Source organism: Carcharhinus amblyrhynchos, chromosome 2 (genome assembly GCF_965287045.1).
Source record: "Carcharhinus amblyrhynchos chromosome 2, sCarAmb.v2.hapA, whole genome shotgun sequence".
Lineage (NCBI taxonomy): Eukaryota > Metazoa > Chordata > Chondrichthyes > Carcharhiniformes > Carcharhinidae > Carcharhinus > Carcharhinus amblyrhynchos.
This window is the reverse complement of record NC_137325.1, coordinates 24865226-24885522: the sequence shown is the minus strand read 5'-3', so window position 1 is coordinate 24885522 and position 20297 is coordinate 24865226. Positions and strand designations below refer to the sequence as shown.

Here is a 20297-nt window from a genome sequence, read left to right as displayed (position 1 = left end):
CGTAGGGCCGCCGGACGTGACGTTTCTCCAGCGGCAGTTCTGCTCCCAGCATTCCAGAAGTGTGAGCGGCAGAAAGATGGCGGACCGGGGCTACAGTTTCTCCCTCACCACCTTCAGGTAAACTGGGCGCCTGAACATCTCTCTCACTCAGGAGGGGAAGAGCATCCCTCTGGGCGGCAGGAGCCTCCGCTCTTTGATTCTCAGACTCTTCAGGTTGAGGGCGGCCTGCAGGCGCTGGAAGTTGCAGAGTCACCGTTGCTGTGCGCCGGCCGGCTGGCTGGCATGTTACTCGGCGGCACTGTGTGTGAGGCACTTGAATCGCTGTATTTGCCAAAGGCTCCTTTAGGTCTTTACCTCTGCCGGGTCCGTGTTTTCTCCCTAGGTGGTTGGAGTAGCACCTTGTGCCGAGGCCCAGAGGCCAACTGTTTGCAAACTTGGTTTCGCTTTCGGTCTGTAGGCCGCTCTGCTGCGGCTGAGGCAGGTACATTAACGGTCCGGTAGGGGTAAGCGTGGTCAGAATTAACGAGGTCATATTGATTACTTTAAGAAGGGAATGCTGGACCTCTGTACCCTCATGACAAAGCTACAACAAGTTGAGTCAGAGTTGAGGAGGAACTTGTTCACTCAAAGGGTGGTGAATCTCTGCCTGTTGAAGTGGTGGAGGCTACCTTGCTGAATATATTTAAGTCACGGGTAGATAGGTTTCTGATAGACAGAGGAATTAAGGGTTATGGGGAGAAAGCGGGAAAGTGGAACTGATCCACTTCAGATCAGCCATGATTTATTGAATGGCGGGGCAGGCTCGAAGGGCTAGATGGCCTACTCCTTCTATTTCTTATGTAACAATCACAGTGTTTTGACCCAGTGACTGTTTATGTCACAAGTCAGGATCTAGCATTAAAACTAAACTTTAAAAATACCTAGAAAAACCGTGGTTCAAAAGAAAAACGTATGGTCAAAATGACAGATTACAAGTCAGATTTATATTTTAGTTTTAAACTGTATTTTTGCTGTAATCTCTCTTCCCATTGTTAAGGAGGAGGTTTCAGGATTTTGACCCAGTGACTGTAAAGGAATAGTGATTTAGTTCCAAATTTTATTAGTTATATTTTAGTTTCAAATTAGGATGGTCTGCAGCTTGGAGGGAGATTTGCTTCTGGTGGTGTTCCCACAAGTCTGCTCCCTTGTCCTTCTGGTGGTACAGGTTGCTGGTTTGGAAGGTGCATCTATGGAAAGAGTGTTGCTGTGCATCTCATAGAGCATACTCGTTATATGCCGTGGCAGAGAGAGTACCTTTTTATGATGATTGATGTCTTTTATATGATCGGATGCCATATGATCTAAGGAGTCATAAAAGCTGCTGAGTGTTGTACAACCATCCATGAACATCTCCATCTCTGACCTTGTGGTAGAACACACAAATAATACCTGTAAAGACTTGCATTCCAAACATTATTTTGTAAACTGAGTTTGTGTCTTTATATGCCCTGTTTGTGAACAGAACTCCCACTTACCTGATGAAGGAGCAGTGCTCTGAAAGCTAGTGGCTTTTGCTACCAAATAAACCTGTCTGACTTTAACCTGATGTTGTGAGACTTCTTACTGTGTTTACCCCAGTCCAACACTGGATCTCCACAGCTTGTGGTAGGAGGTCAGTGATGAAGCAGTGGAAGATGGTTCGGCCAAGGACACTGCCCCACCCTGAGGAACTCTTGCAGATGAGACAATTGTGCTAAGTATGGCTCAGATCAGTGGTGAATTTTATCCCTGATTTCCATTAACTTCAATTCTGCTTCGGTTCCTTGATGTCATATGCCATCAGAAGCTGTCTCGACGTCAAGCACAGTCACTCTCATCTCTTGATTTTGACTCCTTTGTCCATATCTGTACCAAAATTGTAATGAGATCAGGAGCTAAATGACCCTGGTATGTCCCAAATTGAGCATTTGTGTGCAATTTCTTTGGTGGGGCAGTAATTGATTGCTCTGCTTTGTGTTTCCTGGACATATTGAAAATATTATCGTGTAGACGCTAATGTTGTAACTACTGGAAAAGCTTGGCTAGAATTATAGCTATTTCTGGAGCCCAAGTCTTCAGTACTCCTGTTGTGATGTTGAAAGGGCTCATAGCCTTTGCTATGTTCAGTGTCTTCTGTCATTTCTTGGTGTCACCTTAAATGAACTGAATTGTCTGAAGAATAGCTTCTTTGGTGCTGGAGACTCAAGGAGACTGTGATTCATCACTGGACACTTCTGACTGAAGATGGTTGCAAATGCTTCAGCCATGCCTTTAGTTCTGATGTACTGGGCTCCCGTATGGATGCAGTGGAGATGTTTCGAGAGCCTCAGCCTCTGGTTAGTTGTTTAATTGTCCTCCGTTAGTCATGGCCAAATGTAGCAGGACTGCAGAACTTAGATTTGATCTGTTGTGGGATCACTTGGTGTAATCCTGTATTGCAGCTTCACCAGATTGGCGTATCTTTAGGTATGCTTAATGCCAATCCTGGTATGTTTTCATTTATGATGTGGAGATGCTGGCATTGGACTGGGGTAAACACAGGTTAACGAGATGTGTATTGTCTCCAGCCAGGATAGTTAGTGAGATTTTGCAAGTCCAGGCAAGTCGTGGGAGTTCAGATAGTGTGATATGAACCCAAGATCCCAGTTGAGGCCGTCCTCATTTTGTGCAGAACTTGGTTATCAGTCTCTGCTCAGCAACTCTGCGCTGTTGTGTGTCATGAAGGCCGCCTTGGAGAGCACTTAGATCAGAGGCCGAATGCCGGTGACCACTGAAGTGTTCCCCAACAGGAAAAGAACAGTCTTGCCTGGTGATTGTCGAGTGATATTCATTCATCCGTTGTCTTAGTGTCTGCGTGGTCTCCCCAGCGTACCATGCCTCGGGACATCCTTTCCTGCAGTGTATCAGGTAGACAACATTGGCCAAGTTGCATGAATATGTACCATGTACCTGGTGGATGGTATTCTCACGTGAGATGATGGCATCTGTGTTGATGATCCGGCATGTCTTGCAGAGGTTGCTATGGCAGGGTTGTGTGGTGTCGTGGTCACAGTTCTCCTGAAGGCTGGGTAGTTTGCTGTGGGCAGTCGTCTGTTTGAGGATGTGCGGTTGTTTGAAGGCAAGAAGGGGGGGTGTGTGGATGGCCTTAGCGAGATGTTCATCCTGATCAATGACATGTTGAAGGCTCTGGGGAAGACGTCATAGCTTCTCGCTTCTCTGCTCCGGGGAAGTACTGGACGATGAAGGGTACTCTGTCCACCATGTTCCATGTTTGTCTTCTGAGGAGGTTGGTGCGGTTTTTTTGCTGTGGCGCATCGGAACTGTTGATCGATGAGTTGAGCGCCATATCCTGTTCTTATGAGGGCATTTTTCAGCGTCTGGAGGTGTCTGCTGCGATGCTCCTCATCGGAGCAGCTCCTGTGTATACGGAAGGCTTGTCTGTAGGCGATGGCTTCTTTAACATGTTTCAGGTGGAAGCTGGAGAAGTGGAGCATTGTGAAGTTATCCGTGGGCTTGCGGTACAGTGAAGTGCTGAGGTCTCTATTCTTAATGGAGATGCATGTGTCCGAGAATGCAACTGATTCTGGAGAGTAGTCCATGGTGAGTCTGATGGTGGGATGAAACTTGTTGATGTCATCATACTGTTGTTTCAGTGATTGTTCACCATGAGCCCAAAGGAGGAAAATGTCATCGATGTATCTAGTGTACAGCATTGGTTGAAGGTCCTGTGTGGTGAAGAGGTCTTGATCAAACTTGTACATAAAGATGTTGGCACATTCAGGTGCGAATTTGGTCCCCATGGCTGTTCCATGCGTCTGGATGAAGTACTAGTTGTTGAAGGTGAAGACATTGTAGTCCAGGATGAAACGAATGAGTTGTAAAATTGCATCTGGAGATTGACAGTTGTCGGCTTTGAGTACTGAGGCAGTTGCAGCAATGCCATTGTCATGGGGGATGCTGGTGTAGAGTGCTGAGACATCCATTGTGACGAGGAGAGCTCCTGGTTCAACTGCTCTGTGTGCTAAGTTTCTGTAGGAAGTCCGTAGTGTCGCGACAAAAGCTGGGGATTCTTTGTACACTGGGTTTCAGGATGCCTTCGACGTAGTCAGAGAAGTTCTTGCACAGGATCCCATTGTCCAATGCAATGGGACGGCTGGGTATGTTTACAGCAAATGGATTTGCAAAATCCCACTAATTGTCCTGTCTGGAAACAATACACATCTTTAACCAGTGCTTTGCACTCTCTCCACTCACATTGTCTGTACCTTTTAAGACTTCTTTACCTGTAAAGACTTGCATTCCAATCATTATTTTGTAAATTTGAGTTTGTATCTTTGTGCCCTGTTTGTGAATAGAACTCCCAGTCACCTGACAAAGGGGCAGCGCCCCAAAAGCTAGTGGCTTATGCTACCAAATAAACCTGTTGGACCTTAACCTGCAGTTGTGAGACCCTTACTATGTTTTCGTTTACTCATTGAACCTGTGCGGGTCTCCTAGCTTGATGGGAATGGTTGAGTGACAGAAATGCAAGGTGTGATTACAGTTTGTGGTTGAATACAATTCTGCTGATAGCTTGCAGCATCTCATGGATGCCTGCCTCTGAGTTGGTATCTTTGTTCTGAGTCTGTTTAGTGTGGTGGTAGTGACACACAGCAAGATGGAAAATGACTTCAGCTAGAAAACAACTTTGAGTCCCAAGGGCTGTGTGGTCATCATTCTACCAATAATGGAACGGGTAGATGCATTTGCAACCTATAGAATGGTGGTGACGAGGTCAAGTAGGCTTTTCCCTCTTGTCAGTAGACTTTTCATTATTCTCATTTGGTGCGCACACCACTTGCTGCATGCCCAGTCTTTCAGGGCTTGGTCAGTAAGCCACTGTTGGTGATGAGTATTGAAGTTGCCCCCCCCAGAGGATGCTTTGTGTCCTTTCTGCCCTCAGTTCTTCTTCCAGATGGTGTTCTATGTGGTGAAACACGGTTTCACGAGCTGCTGGAGAATGGTAGGTGATAACCAGCAAGTGGTTTCATTCCCCATGTGCGACCTGATATTGTGGAACTTCATAGGATCCAGAATCAATATTGAGGGTTCTCAGGACTGCTCCTATGTCCTGCCACTGGGCTAGAACATACCCAGCGAGAGTGCTGGAGAAGCCTGGGCCGTTGACTGTAAGATATGATTCAGTGAGTATGACAGTCAGGCTGTTGCTTGACTAGTCCATAAGACAGTTGTCCCAACTTTGGTATAAGTTCTGTTTTATTAGTGAAGAGGTTTTTGCAGAGTCAACAGAGCAAGGTATGTTTTTGTACTTTCCTATACCTAGGTTGATGCCAGGTAGTCTATCTGGTTTTATAATTTGACATTTCTATGTGGCTGTTTATGACTGGGTGGCTTAGAGATATTTTCAGAGGGCAGCTACTAGTCAACCACATTATTTTGTGTCTGGATTTACATAGACCAGGCAGATTTTCTCTCCTGAAGCACATTAGTGAACGACATGGGTTTTTCTGATCCATTGTTAATGAACCTAGTATTTTATTCCCGATTTTATTAATTAATTTTAGATCGTCCAGGATATCAAACATATAACTTTACATGATTTCTCCCAATCATTCTGTCACACTCTCCTCCAGCCCCATCTCCCACTTACTCTTGTGTTCTTGGTCAACTCTGCTCCAGATAAAAGAATCTTCCGTTCTGCTTTCTGCAATTCTCCCTAGGGGCTTGTGAAGTTTTGTAATGTGGAAGCAAGTAGCTAATGTTTTTGGTGCTGGCTTATTTCACTTGGCTTGGATGGTGGATGTCAAAGCCTGGTTGAATGCTATTCCGCTAACCGTTGATTCATGTTGGTGCTTGTGGCTACTGATGGATATAACTTGACAGTTCTGGGATTGTATTGATGGAAGGTGAAGCTGCTCTGGTGTTAGCAGCAATAAAAATGTAACATTATGTGTCCAAATTGTTTTTCCTGTAATTTTTATTATGATAACGAACCAACTTTAAAGTATGTGGAATATAAGTTGATGGCAATAGTATCAGTTGTAAAGATTTGTTTTAATTTAAGTATGCTGCCACAAATTTTTGTTTGTACAAAACACACTTATCTTCCCTGTAACTTTAGGTTTTCGTTCAGCAATTGGTGATCCTATGTTTGTGTAACAATGTGACACTGATCTCGTTTGCTTCTGAAAGTTATCACTTTACTCAATTCAATTTACTCAAAGCAACTTGATCCAATTAAATATTGGTTCTGTTTTTAGGTTTTTCTATATGGACTCAAACCTTGTAACTAATCGATTAAATGAAATTGCATTTGTCTGCTGTTTAACATGAATTTTTTTGCTAATTCCCAGTGTTATTCTTAACCTGCTGCTTTATTAAACCAAAAGCTGCTTTCTTATTGGAAGAGGCAAAATTAAGTCTGCAACATACTGAGTTGAATTTTGTGACTGGAAGAACAAAATAAGCGAACAATTTACTGCTACATTTATGGAGTATAGTCAGATTTCAGCAGATGAAATCTAAATCATGTCAGTTGGTTGCAATAGTATATTTCTTCAAACTGATGTAAGATTTATTTTGAATTTTAATGTTTCTTTGCCTGTGCTCTGGCCAATATTTATCCCCTAACCAACATTACTAAAACATCTGGTTGTTGTCACATTACTGTTTGTGGGGCATTGTGAACGAATTGGCTGATGTGTTTCCTGCATTACAAAAGTGACTACAGGCCTTAATTTGGCAGTAAGACAATTTAAGATCTTCAGAGACTTTTAAAGGTGATGTGCATGTCTTTGTCTCGTCTTTTCTTGATGTATTTTCCTGTATATTGGCAAATCAGTTATCAGCAAGAACTTTATTTTTGGTTCCTTATATTACCTCTTGCAATATCGTGAAGGTGTATCTATAAATTAATATTGCAGCACTACATGGAAACACTTGAGGTGGTCCATTTCAGACTTCTTCCTGTCACATTTTTAATGACCTAAGAAGACAGGGTAACAGTCTTCTGACAAATTGATATCAGTATTCCTGCATTTGGATGGTAATAATTGGATAGAGTGCATAAAATTCCTACAGTGCAAAAGGAGGCCATTTGGCCATCAAGTTTGCACCGGTGACAATCCCACCCAGGCTGTATCCGTGTAACCCCACGTATTTACCCTGACACTAAGTGGCCAGTCAACCTAACCGGCACATCTTTGGACTGTGGTGGGGGGGGTGAAGCTGGAGGAAACCCATGCAGACACAAGGAGAATGTGCAAACTCCATACGCAGTCACCCAAGGCCAGAATTGAACTCAGGTTCCTGGTGCTAACCACCGTGCTGTCCAATCCTGGTCGCTATTCAATACCCCCTACTGGAAGCAAATTTTAGATGAGGGCACAATAAGGCTCTACTGTGCTGCCTAAGGTCACGGGATCTGCCAGTTCTCTCTTCACCTAGAAGAACAATTGTTTGAGCTGACTAGGGGAAGTCCACATTGGCCATAGTATTATAACTCAGTGTAGCATTGACACTTCAGTATGGTGGAAATTGCTCCAAGAAAAGTATTGGGCATAAATATTGTGCCTCTGTGTTTGCGTGTATAGGTGTTACTGATTTTATTGGTTATGTATAGGTGAGTTATTTTCACCAAGATGCAGGATCTTTGCACTGAGGAATGCAAAATGTTCTATTTGAATCAATGTAAAGCAGTTTGTATTTATGCTTTGTAGAGAAACTGGAGATAAATTGCTGTTGGATCTGAGTCTGTTTCTGGTATTGTGTAAAAAAATTAATCTAGGGAGAAAAACTTTCATCAAAGTGCTCTTAATTTCAGTTTCATTTATACTATTTTATATTTTATCTTGCAGCCCTTCAGGCAAACTCGTCCAGATTGAGTATGCCTTAGCAGCTGTAGCTGCCGGAGCTCCAGCAGTGGGAATCAAAGGTATGGACAGCATTGATACCACTGTGCACTTTTTAACCATTTTAAGCCTGACAACTCCTGCGAAGGAATTTCCTTTTCCTATTTTTGTGCTAATGTCTTACATGAGGAGTTAGCTATTATATTCATTCTTGGCATATAGACATTATTAACAAGATTGTTGTTTATTGTACAATGCTAGTCACCCTTGAGGTGATGGGCTGCCACCTTGAAACGCAACAGTTCATGTGGTGAAAATGCTCTCCCACAGTGTTGTTAGATAGGGAATTCCAATGTCTAGGATGGAATGGCTACATTTATCCAACTTGGAGTGGCATCTGACTTGGGAATTGGTGTTTCAATGCACCTGTAGCATCTTCTAGACGATAGATTTTGTGGGTTTGGAAATATTGCCAAATAAACCCTTGGTAAAAAGACCCAAGTAGCCTCCTTTGATTACATTATTGACAGCACTTGTAAATTAAAGTCTTGTTTGTGCCTAGTTACTCAGTGCACGTAGACCAGTTGAGCACTACATGAGGCTTTTGCAGTGCACCTGTTCTACAATTTAAGCTCAGATTTTTAGTCTTTTCTCAAAGGAGATCAGACAGTCAAGTATTAGCGTAGTCTTATTTTGTGTCTACTGTGAAACCATGGTGGGTTTGATTCCTGATTTGGGCTCAATCTCAGTGAAATGGGTGCAATGGTTAATTTCAAAACCCTGAAAAATCATCTTAATTCCTGATGACTATCTACCGACTCTTCCTGTGAATTATGCATGAGTAGACCTCATAATGATAGGTATCAATACTCAGACTGTTTGGTTGAAGTACCAAGGAACTTGCAGCCCTGTGAAGTCACAGCAGAGCGCCAAAAAAGAGGAGATGGGTCTAAATCACTGAAATGCATGTTTCCTCCTTTCAGTAATTAGTTCACTGCAGTGTGACGCTAAGTAGCTGTTGTCCAAAGTGACTGGACAAATAGATATGACAATAGGCAGATACAAAGAAAAAGATTCAAGAGAATGGTTCCAGGTATGAGGAATTTCATTTACATAGGAGAAGCGGTTCTCCTTGGGGAAGAGAAGATAAAGAGATTGAGGCTCAAAATCATAGTATCTAGCCAGAGTAGATAGGATACAACTGCTTGCAATAAGGACTGAGCAGCATTCACCAATTTATTGTGATTGGTGAGGTGATGAAAGTTTATTTTGAACAGTGAGAGTTAGAATTTGGGTACGCTGTCTGAATGTATGATGGAGTCGGATTTAATTGAGGCTTTCAAAAGAAAATTGGATAATTACCTGAGCAAGTAAAATTGAAGTGACGGGAAAAGGTGGGGAATGGGACAAGGTGAGTTACTCTTGCAGAGAGCCAGCACGAACATGATGGGCCGAATTGTGGCCTCCTATGCTGTAGCCATTTTCTAATTCTATGACTCCATGTTAAGGCAATTAAGATGTACAGACTACTTTATTAGTTGAGGCATAGTATAAGAGCACAGAGGTTATGCTTGAATCAGTTTTGTTGCGTTGGTCATATAGTTCGGATGCCAGATACCAGCTTCCTAAAGCAGGTCATCTTCTCCCAGCTCGGTCAGGACAGACGCAGCAGAGGTCAGAAGAAACACTTCTAGGATGTGCTGAAAGCCAACAGGAAGGAAATGCAACATTGACATCAGTTCCTGAGAGACCATTGCCTTGGATTGAGCCAGTTGGTGGCAGAGTATGTGGGAAAGATCCCAGTGTTGTGAGACAAAATGAAGTCAAAAAGCGAAAGTGACAAAAAGAACACTGCATGACCCGAACTGATGACACGTGACCAGACATTGCACATGGCAATAAATATCCTACATACCATAAGTTCTGCAGATCCCAAACTAATGGAAGACAATCATCCTTGCTAGCGAGGGATAGCCAAAAATGAAGCTATAGTTAGGACACAGATATGTGGTTCTGGTTACCACATTACAGAAAGGATATGGTTTCACTAGAGAGGATGAAAGAGAAGATTTGTGAGAATGTTGGCAACTATTAGCTTGCATTGCTTTCTTTGGAACTGATAAAACCAAGGAGGGATTTAATTCAGATGTATAAAATAACGAAGAGCCTGGATACAGTGAATATGAAGTATCTATTTCTCTTAAGAATTCAGTAACTAAAGGGAGTATAGATTGAAAATAATTGGTGGAAGAATTAAAGGGAAGTTCAGTAAATTTGTGTGCGTGTGTGTGTGTGTGTGTCGCTGCTTGAAAAGTTGGCAGAGGCAGGAAACCTCATTGTACTTGTATATTATGGCACCTGCACATTCAAGGCCATGGACCTGGAGAATCAGTGCCGAGTCGACAGGCTGAATGGCCTCTTTTTGCACTATGATAAAACTGGAAAGTGGGATTAGGCTGTGTAATTCATTTTTGGCTGACATATGATTGAACAAATGGCTGTAAATTTCTATAGTTTCAACGTTTAAAATTTATATGTGAGGAGAATGCCGTTTTGTTTATATGGCAACCTAGTTGTTCTGGCACCTCATTAGTGAAAATGCAGGCACATACTTACCACTGCCAACAGTGAAATAGAGCCTGATTTATTAAATGGCCAATTAAGTCTGTGATGACTCCTCTGAATCAGACAGTTGTGGGTTCTAGCCCCATGCAGGGCTGACTTGTTAAGTTGTTGGAGGTATCATCTTTTGAATAAGAGGTTTGGTTGATCCCTTACCAACGTTCCAAAAAACACCTGAAGAACTTCATTGCTATTTACTATGCAAGTTAGCTGCGGGGATGTTGAAATTAATCCATCATGCTATCATGGCTTCCAATCAGCTAATTAACATCTTAGAATGCATTTCAAAAATAATTCTCTGAAGCACTTTGAGGTGCCCTGAGGCCATGAAAAGTGCTAAATGCAAGTTAATTAGTTATTTGAAATATGTAGATATGCCTGAATGCTCAACAAAATCAGAGCATCACAAATGAATAGAGACAATGTGTATGTATCTTGTACTGTTATGTCTCGAAACAAATATGTTTTTAAAAAACCTTTTCAGCTTCAAATGGCGTTGTTTTGGCAACAGAGAAGAAACAGAAATCCATTCTTTACGATGAACAGAGTGTACACAAAGTGGAACCGATCACAAAGCACATAGGAATGGTGTATAGTGGAATGGGCCCTGATTATAGGTAGGTGAGCCAAATCCATGAACTTGATTGTTCTTGGTGCCCTGTTTGCAGATAATGGTCAAGAACTCTCAGGTTCCTCAGCATCAGACCATTTTCTCCAGTCAATTACTTGTCACCAGCATTTGACTTCCAGCGATGCAGTTGAATTTATTTCAAGCCAGTGAGATGTACTGTATGTGACATGGTCATTCTGTGGCCCAATCAAAGCGAGATGATAATGAGATAACAGCTGCAGAATTTAGCAAGTTTAATCACTGAATGATACGGAGTCTTGTTGATAGAGGTGATAAACCTAAGGCTATTCATTCCTCTATATATGTTTGAGGAAAGAGTTTTGGAGCAAAATCAGTTTTTAAATCAAAACGCTGTGAAACTAAAACTAGCATCATCAACAAAAATGCAATTCTTTGCAACTTGAACTAGTATCTGACATGCATCTAAGTTTGCGATAGTAGTTATTTTAGAGTCTGTATAGCAGATTTGCAAGAGGATTTTGGGGGTGGAGAGGGTGTGATATGATCAGTCACTAAAATACCTGCCCGTGGCAATGTTATGACCAGGAAACATTCCAAGGTGGCTATGAAAAAATAAATATTCGGTCTTATGTTTTATGTCATGAAATGGATTGAAGTACTTAGCCAAGAGTAATGTTAGCACCATTCTAGAAATTGGAAGCCAATTGACTTTATCTTTGTGATTAGAGAGATAGTTCAAAGTTACTACCTAAATCATGACCATAGCTGGAATCTTTTGTCTGGGACTGCTGGCAGAAGAATGTTGAAGCATGGTGCTGCCTGCATATGTATGTCCAGGATTATCATGCTTAGATGTGATTCATAAATGTGAAATTAATTTTATTACTGCCCTTTAAACTTAATAATAAACTGAAGTGCTACAGCGTGGGACAAAAAGTTGAAATTAGCAAGAAATTGAAGTTATTAATTGATAATAAGTTTGGGATTTTAAAACTTTGATTGTGGCAAGACAAGAGGATGATGGAATTTGTTATGAGGTATTAGATAGAATGAATAGGAAATCTTGACTGCGTTGCAGCTAAAATAGGAAGTGAAAAAAAATGTGTTGTATGATTGAGCTGCACTGAAGTTTCCATCCACTAAAGCAGTGCCGTCTAGAGGATACTGATCAATGCAGAGTTGAACCAAAGGCAAAAGTGTGTGCTGGGGCAATGGTGAGGGAACAAACTCAGCTTTAACTGAGGTTTGAATAAAAATCAGGTTTGTCTCAGCTTCAGACTGCTATTTGATGAGGCAACATTCACAATGCTATATTCTTAAATCCTCACAGGGTGTTGATTCGTCGGGCACGTAAGTTGGCACAGCAGTACTACCTTGTATATCAAGAGCCCATTCCCACAGCCCAGCTTGTACAGAGAGTGGCCTCTGTCATGCAGGAATATACACAGTCCGGGTAAGTCAGTAAAATGAATTCTTATACTCAATGCTGGTTATAACATAACTTGGTCACCACATGTACAAGACTTACTAATTTTAGGTTAGTTCCCTGACAAGGTGTAAAAGGCACTTGCTGTTCAAAGTTATTCAAAATCAGCAGCCTTCTCTGGACACAGTGATATGCTTCTGTGACTGAATTAAATGGCAGTGAGAAACTTGCTGTTACTTTGAGTGAGATAACCTCGTTCCAACAAAGGGTTTTTTTACCTGAGAAATATACGAGGTGAGCTACTGTGCAATAATGTCGCTGTGAAATGTGTCCAACACGTTCTGTCATGATTAAAGCTGCAAATCTATGGAAGACTGTTACCTGACTTAAAGGAAGTTGCAAATACTTGGAGGTTGTAAAATAATAGAGGGAAAAACATAGGTGAGTAAATTAAATTTCTTTTAAATATTACCTACTAGCAGAGACCCACTAAACTCTTGTGGTTAGATTAATATACTTAACCAGTGCTATTTTTGCATCATCCCACCTGGTGCCATCCCCACCCCACCCATGTCCAAGGTTTCATACCCAAGTTCTGCTGTCTTTCAATTAATCATTAATATTTTGTCCAGATTCCAAATAAGTTTCTCCAACAGTCCCATCTTGTATACATTTGCTCCCCACATTTGAATGATTTAATTTGTTTATTGTAAAATATTGTATCAGTTTTTAATAGAGCAGGAAAACAGAATTTATCCTCAAATCCTTGATGAGAAAATAAGTTTGAGGGTCTGAATCAAGAATATACAAAACCAAAAATAATGAGTACAAATTCATAGCCTTGTAGTCTATGAATACAGAATATCTTTGTCATAAATAGAATAGTTCATTGGATGTGAAATGTTCTGTCATGTTCTGAGATATGAAGAATTGCTACGTAAATGCCCCTTTCTAATATCTTGAGATTATGGAGAGAGATTCACTTTTCTTGCCAGTTTGATCTCTCAAATTCTCCTGGTTATATTGGCTACAGGATCTCCCAGCAGGGCGAGGATAAAAGCTCATTCCTTTGTCTTGTTTCAGTGGTGTTCGCCCATTTGGAGTGTCACTGCTGATAGCTGGCTGGGATGAGGGGCGACCATATTTGTTCCAATCGGATCCATCTGTAAGTACTGGAGAAAAGCAGTTTTTAACTCAGTTCTTAACCTGTTGATTTTTTTATGGTTTGCTTTCTGGACACAGAATAAGCTCCATGTTGCTGCTGATCCTGATATTATAAACCTATCACTTTAATAAATAAAGGTTGTGCATTACAACAATACAGAGTTGAATCGTAGAATCCCTACAGTGCAGAAGGAGGTCATTTGGCCCATTGAGTCTCCGACCACAATCCCACCCAGACCCTATCCCCATGACCCTACCTATTTACCTTACTAACCCTCTGACACGAAGAGGCAATTTAGCATGGCCAATCCACCTAACCTTACATCTTTGGACTGTGGGTGGAAACTGGAGTGCCTAGAGGAAACCCATGCAGACAAAGCGAGAACGTGCAAACTCTGCACAGTCAGTCACCCAAGCTGGGAATCAAACTAAGGTCTCTGGCGCTGAGAGGCAGCAATGCTAATGACTGTGCTGCCCCTTGTAATTCCTATCTAATTGGTAAGACATAGAAACTAAAGGTGGTGTTCACTGGGTCCTTGTGGATGGTACAAGTTGTGCTGTGTGCATTTCATTTTGGAACTCCAGTGACCTATTCTTGGACACAATTCTAATGCAAACCTTTGAATCATTCTAGAAATGAAATTTTGGGGAACTGGGTGAACCAGGCAATTTAGCATATTTCCACCTGAGCTAGTTCTATTCTAAGAACACCAAATGAAACAAGTATGAACATTCCTAATTCAATTCCTCATAGACATTGGTTCACAACCCCAAATTGGCACTTCTACTAGAGAAGCTGTTGGGATGGTACTCTTGAGAAATAGAAACAATCTACAATATTGCATTTGTGATTATTGTTCTGAGGTTTGGAATGTGCACATTGTTGGGAAAGAGTAAAGGAAAGCTGTCTGTCCCTCACTGTGTTCTACCTAGCCTTGAATTGCTTGCCAGTATTGTTCACAGCCTGCAATAAAATTATTTTCTATGGCATTAATCTCTATTTAAAAGATTTTTTTTGCTCAAAGACCCTAGATGTGGGTTACTATGATGACATTGATGTGATGCTTGCCAACACACAAATCTTACAAGAGCAACTCAGGCTAGAAATTCTGTGGTGAGTAACTTGCCTCCTGACTCCACAAAGCCTGTCTGCAATCAAAGGTCCAAATTAGGAGTTTGATGGAATATTCTCCACTCACTTGGATGATTGCAGCTTGAAGAACACTTGAAGCTTGGCAGCCTGCTTGATTAGTACTCCTTCCACCAGCACATCATGTGTGCCATGTTTGACATCCACAAGATGCACTGTGGCAAATCATCAAGATTTCAACAACGTCTCCCAAACTCTCAGCCTCTACGGCCTTAAAAATATAAGGGCAGCTGGTGCATAGGAACACCACTAACTGCAAGTTCCTGTACACCAACCTGACTTTAGCTTGTTCCTTCTGTCACTGGGTTGAAAATCCTGGAACACTATACCTGAAGCACTCTGGAAATAACCTATACCCCATAGACTGTACCAATTCAAGAAGGCTACTCACTGCATCATCTCAGCAATTGGGTATGGCAGTAAATGCTATCAATGCCAGTGACATCCACATCCCTTGAATGATTTAAAATTTGCTGGCAATGTAATGATTAATGTTAATTGGTTTGCAAATCATCCAACAATTTGCGAGGAAAGAGAATAATCCGAATTGCAAATCACAAGTTGCTGGCTAATCACAGTCAACTAGAGCTAGAACTTCAACAATGAAAAATACTTTTTAATTGCTGGATTTATGTTCCTGAAATGACACAACCTCCAACTTGAGGGAAAATATGAAATAAGGATGCCTCATTCCTTTAGGTTGTGAATTATTTCAAATTTGTAAAATATTTTTCTTTTCCTTTTGTCTCCTGCTCTCTCCCAGTCCATTCTTACTTTTTTGAAACAGGATTGACTATAATTCATTTCGTCATTCCTTTTTGTTTTCCTTTGTAAAGGACTATTTGCCCCTCCTTCTCCAGGATCCCAGGGTTCCTGTTACAATGGTCAGATTTCACTTCTCGCCGTTTGTGAGACAAAAGATTTTCCAGGCCGAAGCACAAGGGAAAATTCTCACTGGGCCAGTGTGGGATACTCCATTGGTACTACATTTCTTCATCAGAAAGGCTATAACATATGAATTGTGGAATGGCACTAAGTCCTGATCGTTTGGAGAGCCGGTGCAGACACAAGGGCCAAATGACCCCCTCGTGTCATAACAATTCTGTGATAGCCATTGCCAACACTTCAAACAACTGGTCATCAGGATAATGATGTATATAATTTTATAGCCTGGTTTACTCTCCTATCCAGCAATGTCACATGTTTGATCTGTACTAGAACCATGATATATTAGTTTTGCATCCATGTTATGTTTTATAGTAGTAAAACAAATTCGATTATCAGCAATTTTGTATTTTCCAAAAGACAGTTCTCATAACTGGGCTATTGAAATATGTACTCAATTTCTTTAAACTCTGGAACAATAACTGCTTATGTATAAGACAGAGTCAGTACAAGTTGAAGTCAGGGAGTTGCCTAGCACTTAAAATACTCAGCATCCTGATGCCCTAGCTTGTAATTTACTGATACAATTTAATCATTTCAGTACGCTGGCCTTTGTTTTGTTTTCTTCTTAGAAGTATTTCATATTTTATTTTGAATCAAGGGAGATTTGAATATTTATGTCATGTATTGTTAATACTGTCTCGCTGAGATGTCCTATGTCTTTGTTTCTGTCATATTTTGAGACAACGCAAAAAAGCTCTCCTATCAAACTTCTGGTTTTTTTTTCCTTTTCAATAGGGTGCTTATTTTGCATGGAAAGCAACAGCTATGGGGAAGAATTACGTAAATGGGAAAACCTTCCTTGAAAAGAGGTAAAATACCAATTATATTTGCGAAGCCTTAAAATAAGAAAGGAGGGCTTGTGGGAACAGGACTAGGTGACGTTATATTACATCAGATGTAAGAAGATTATAAATACAGTGTTCACAATGAACAGAATTTTTTTCCTCAGGATTGGTAGATAGGTCACTTCAAGCTGAATATTTTTGTAATTTATCACTAACCTATTTAAGAACATAAGAAATAGGAGCAGGAGTAGGCCATCCAGCCCTTCGAGTCTGCCCCGCCATTCAATAAGATGATGGCTGATCTGTTGCTGCTCAGTCCTGTTTTGTCCTGTTCACAAAACATTTTATACAGACTTTAAATTGAGGTTTTACTTGGGTGTTTTCAACTGTTTATATTGGGTAAATACATGTGCTTTATTTAGTATTCTCTGTTTTCCCCTAGTGCCTAATTGATTAAAATTTAGAAACTTGCCAGCAGGCTTTCATAAAATTCTGGTAAATGGGATATGACCATTATGGAGTAATTATTTCATTATATTTCTGTAATAAATAAAAGGGTATGTTGTGCACTCATGCTTGGGCAATATTTTAGAACCTCTGTTTTGAAACGGTTAATGGAAGAAATTCTTCCAGGAGAAAAAAAACATTTATTTGACCTTTTTTTTGTACTTGTAGGTACAATGAAGATCTAGAACTTGAAGATGCCATTCATACAGCAATCTTAACATTAAAGGTCAGGTATCTCATCTGTTCTTCAAATATCAATAATGGTTTATCTGGAGATTGTTCTACAGAAACTATCCATGATGCTGACTGGCGTGAATTTTTTCTTTCCTTGACAGGAAAGTTTTGAAGGCCAGATGACAGAAGACAACATAGAGGTTGGAATTTGTGATGAAGCAGGATTTCGCAGACTCACTCCAGCAGAAGTCAAAGACTATCTGGCTACTATAGTCTAACATTTATTCAAATGTGTTTTTTTTAATTTGAAAGAAACATTGGTCAACTACTGATTTACAATTTAAAAACCTTTTTATTCCGCTCTTTTGTTTTGTCAGTGGTTAAGGGATAATACAATGTAAAACTATGTTGCACAAGTATAAGCATCTGATAAATATTGTTTTAGCAATGAAAAAATTTGTGAAGCTGTCATTTAATTTTTTACATGATATCAATGAAACAATTTATACATTTTTATTGCCTATATTTCCCACGGTTGCACAATTTTTCTGTGTTGATGAGGCCACTGCTTTTAATTGCATGCCTTCTGGCACAAGCTTTATTTCTCATCATGGGGTAAGATGCGTGAAAGAGGAGAGAAAAATGCCCCACAATATTTATAATTTGCAGTTATCCATGTGCGAAAGGGATTGCCAATTCGTTTTTGACTGGAATCTTTTCTATGCCGTTCCGGGAGAGAGGGAGAATTCCTAGAAGTCTCGTTTGATGCTTATATTGTATTGTTCCTCCAGTTCTGCATACCTAGAATTAGATAAGAAGAGCAAGCATTGTGCCAATTGGGCCAATGCTAGTTTTTTAAACTCGACTGTTTAAACATATAGTTTAGGTTGAGTTTTTATATAAAATCAAAATCCTTGGCTTGTTATATAAACCCTATCCAAATTTTTTTCCAGGAATGGAAGCAAATTCAGTTTTGCATGGCTTGCTTTTGAAAACATTTCAAGCCTTTTCATTACCACTGTTTTTAATTTTGTCTTCAGTGTATCAGTGTCATTTTGAATTTGAGATTTCCAGTATATTCACTGTGCTGTTAAATACAACCGTACCCAAATTGTGGTACAAGATCAAAATAATCTGCGTTGACTCATCGTCTGGCTTAAGTATGCATTCTTGTTGTGAATAGCTTTGTTGTTAACTGTTGGGTCAATGAGAGCTTTCATGATTAGTCATGGTCAGTACTGCTAGTCACCCAAACAACTTTTCATGCAAGTTTAAATGTGATCATTCACTGCATGTACATTTTACATTCTACCTGTTACTTTAGTTACCTAAATTAAATCCAGGCTCTCACTTCATTGCAGCACTGAGGAAATGCTACATCGTTGCCCGTGCCAGCATTTTGGTGAGATTTTGGACTACAGTGAAGGCTGATCTGGCCTTTTGTAAAACATTCCATGGCATTATTTGAAGAGTAGAGAGTTCTCTGCAACCTCCTAGTTTTTATTATATCTTTTGACCAACATTTTAAAAGAAAGAACCTCACTGCTATTTGCTGTGCCCAAGTTGGCTGCTGTGTTTCCTATATTGCAGCACGAACTATACTTCCCTGATGGGGAAATACTGAAGTCCTGAAAGGCAGCACACAAATTTGGGGTCTTTTAGTATTGATCATGCAGATTGCATTGTGGGACCTGAACACACTTCAGTGTTTTACTTTGTAAAGATAATTAAGTAAATTAAAATAAACCACCTGAATATGTTCATTTTTCCTCAACCTAGAAGGACCATTGTTTCCATAGAACCATAGAACACTACAGCACAGAAACAGGCCTTTTGGCCCATCTTGGCTGTGCCGAACCATTTTTCTGCCTAGTCCCACTGACCTGCACCTGGACCATATCACTCCATACCCCTCTCATCCATGTACCTGTCCAAGTTTTTCTTAAATGTTAAAAGTGAGCCCGCATTTACCACTTCATCTGGCAGCTCAGTCCACACTCCTACCACTGTGTGAAGAATTCCAACCCCCCCCCCCCCCCCAAACACTCCACTGGCAATATGCCCTTTAAACTTCTCCCCCTTCACCTTTAACCCATGTCCTCTAGTTTTTTTTCTCCCCTAGCCTCAGTGCCTGCATTCACTCTATCTATACCCATCATAACTTTATACACCTCTATCAAATCTCCCATCATTCTTCTACGCTCCAGGGAATAAGGTCCTACCTATTCAACCTTTCTTTGTAACTCAGTTTTGTCAAGTCCTGGCAACATCCTTGTAAACCTTCTCTGTACTCTTTCAACCTTATTAATATCCTTCCTGTAATTCGGTGACCAAAACTGCACACAATACTCTAAATTTGGCCTCACCAATGTCTTATACAACCTCACCATAACATTCCAGCTCTTGTACTCAGTACTGTGATTTATAAAGGCCCATGTTCCAAAAGCACTCTTTACAACCCTATCTACCTGTGACGCCACTTTTAGGAAATTATGTGTCTGTATTCCCAGATCCCTCTGTTCGACTGCCCTCTTCAGTGTCCTTTCATTTACCATGTATGTTCTACCTTGGTTTGTCCTTCCAAAGTGCAATACCTCACACTTGTCTGCATTAAACTGCATCTGCCATTTTTCTAGCTGGTCCAAATTCCTTTGCAAGCTTTGAAAACCTTCCTCACTGTCCACTACACCTCCAATCTTTGTATCATCAGCAAATTTGCTGATCTAATTTACCACATTATCATCCAGATCATTGATATGGTTGACAAACAACAATGGACCCAGCACTGATCCCTGTGGCACACCACTAGTCACAGGCCTCCACGCAGAGAAGCAATCCTTCACTACCACTCGCTGGCTTCTTCCATTGAGCCAATGTCTAATCCAATTTACTATCTCTCCACATATACCTAGCGACTGAACTTTCCTAACTAACCTCCCATGTGGGACCTTGTCAAAGGCCTTATTGAAGTCCATGTAGACAACATCCGCTGCCTTGTCTTCATCCACTTCCCTGGTAACCTCAAAAAAACTCTGGTTAAGCATGACCTACCACGCACAAA

At 40.7% G+C, this 20297-nt stretch overlaps 1 protein-coding gene across 1 annotated transcript; it reads left to right on the top strand.

Moving 5' to 3' along the window:
• Positions 1-50: 50 nt before the first annotated feature.
• Positions 51-18941, top strand: LOC145353128 (proteasome subunit alpha type-2). The gene is made up of 8 exons (XM_080203548.1): positions 51-117; positions 7875-7951; positions 10975-11107; positions 12413-12535; positions 13592-13673; positions 16506-16579; positions 17231-17288; positions 17398-18941. The coding sequence occupies exons 1-8, from the start codon at positions 77-79 to the stop codon at positions 17512-17514; spliced, it is 705 nt and encodes a 234-aa protein (XP_080059674.1). The 5' UTR covers positions 51-76; the 3' UTR covers positions 17515-18941.
• The last annotated feature ends 1356 nt before the right edge of the window (positions 18942-20297 follow it).